At 44.8% G+C, this 1197-nt stretch overlaps 1 protein-coding gene across 1 annotated transcript in view; it reads left to right on the forward strand.

Moving 5' to 3' along the window:
• LOC103366041 (germ cell-specific gene 1-like protein) overlaps positions 1-1197 on the forward strand; it is an 8043-nt gene that overhangs the window by 6278 nt on the left and 568 nt on the right. Inside the window, exons 5-6 of the mRNA XM_008293659.1 lie at positions 39-150; positions 856-1197. Coding sequence (XP_008291881.1) covers positions 39-150; positions 856-1197 — 454 coding nt within the window. The remainder of the gene's footprint in view (positions 1-38; positions 151-855) is intronic.

The raw sequence follows: 1197 nt of genomic DNA on the forward strand, positions 1-1197 counted from the left end.
GATTATTTCTTTATTTCTGTCTTTTCTTCTACTAACAGGTATGATGGGGATGGTGGCTCATATGATGTACACCACAGTGTTTCAGATGACTGTTAGTATTGGACCGAAAGACTGGAGGCCACAGACCTGGGACTATGGATGGTCTTTTGCGTGAGTTTCAATTAAACTAAAGTAATTATTCGGTCCATCCATCCATCCATCCATCCATCCATCCATCCATCCATCCACGATGATTTCCAGTTCTTCCTGGAACAGATGAGATAAATTCCCAGGCCAGATAAGATATATAATCTGATCTGATCTGAGTCTCCTCTCAGTTACCTGGAAATCCTCCAAGACTTTGCCTTCCAGCTTGCCTATTCATATGATTCTGTACATCCAATTTAGAAACCACGTTGAACGTATCTTCTGACAACTTCCTACAAAAATGGAAAAAAAAAAAAACAAAACGTGAAATTAACATTTTTCCAAGTGCCCACAAGTGCTACCAATACTGGAAACAATGGGGCATCACGTACTGAGATATATTTCTATTTGCATATATCATTTGTTTCCAGGCCGATCTCCTTTCTGCTCTGTGTTAACAGCCTGCAGTTCAGCCCTAAACTCTCAGAATTTGTGTCACTTGACTGTTGGTCACACTGCACTTGCTAATAGCTTCTAGGGTAACTGTTCTTTCTGTCTTCATGGTATCTGGCTCTGATAATCGGTGTCAATTTGGTGATTTTTTTAAAGATAAACATCTTTTAAACCTGCTAACAGGTTTTGGGGTTTAGAGGGTAAAACAACAAATTAGCCACTCATCTGATGACAAAAGTAAAATCTTTTTTTTTACTAATCTTTCCTCCTTTTTAGCATGGCCTGGCTTTCATTCAGCTGCTGCATGGCAGCCGCTGTGGCCACACTCAACTCCTACACCAAGACCATCATCGAGATGAAGCACCGGGCACGGGTGAGACTGGAGGAGGCCCGAGCTGCTACCTGCGCTCCGTCCTACGAGGAGGTTGTTCGAGCCGGTGGAGGAGGAGTTTACTCCGTCAGCCAGTTGATTCAGCTCGGACAGCAGGGTGTGCTCATGGACCCAATGTGGCCCAGAGGAGTGGGACCTGCTGTTGGACCTCTGGCATGTGGTGCTGGGGGAGCACTGCTTGTTGGAGGAGGAGGAATTGGAGTTGGAGGCATCGGGAATGTTGGCGT

The sequence above is a fragment of the Stegastes partitus genome, unplaced genomic scaffold (assembly GCF_000690725.1).
Source record: "Stegastes partitus isolate 25-593 unplaced genomic scaffold, Stegastes_partitus-1.0.2 Scaffold900, whole genome shotgun sequence".
Classification (NCBI taxonomy): Eukaryota; Metazoa; Chordata; class Actinopteri; family Pomacentridae; genus Stegastes; species Stegastes partitus.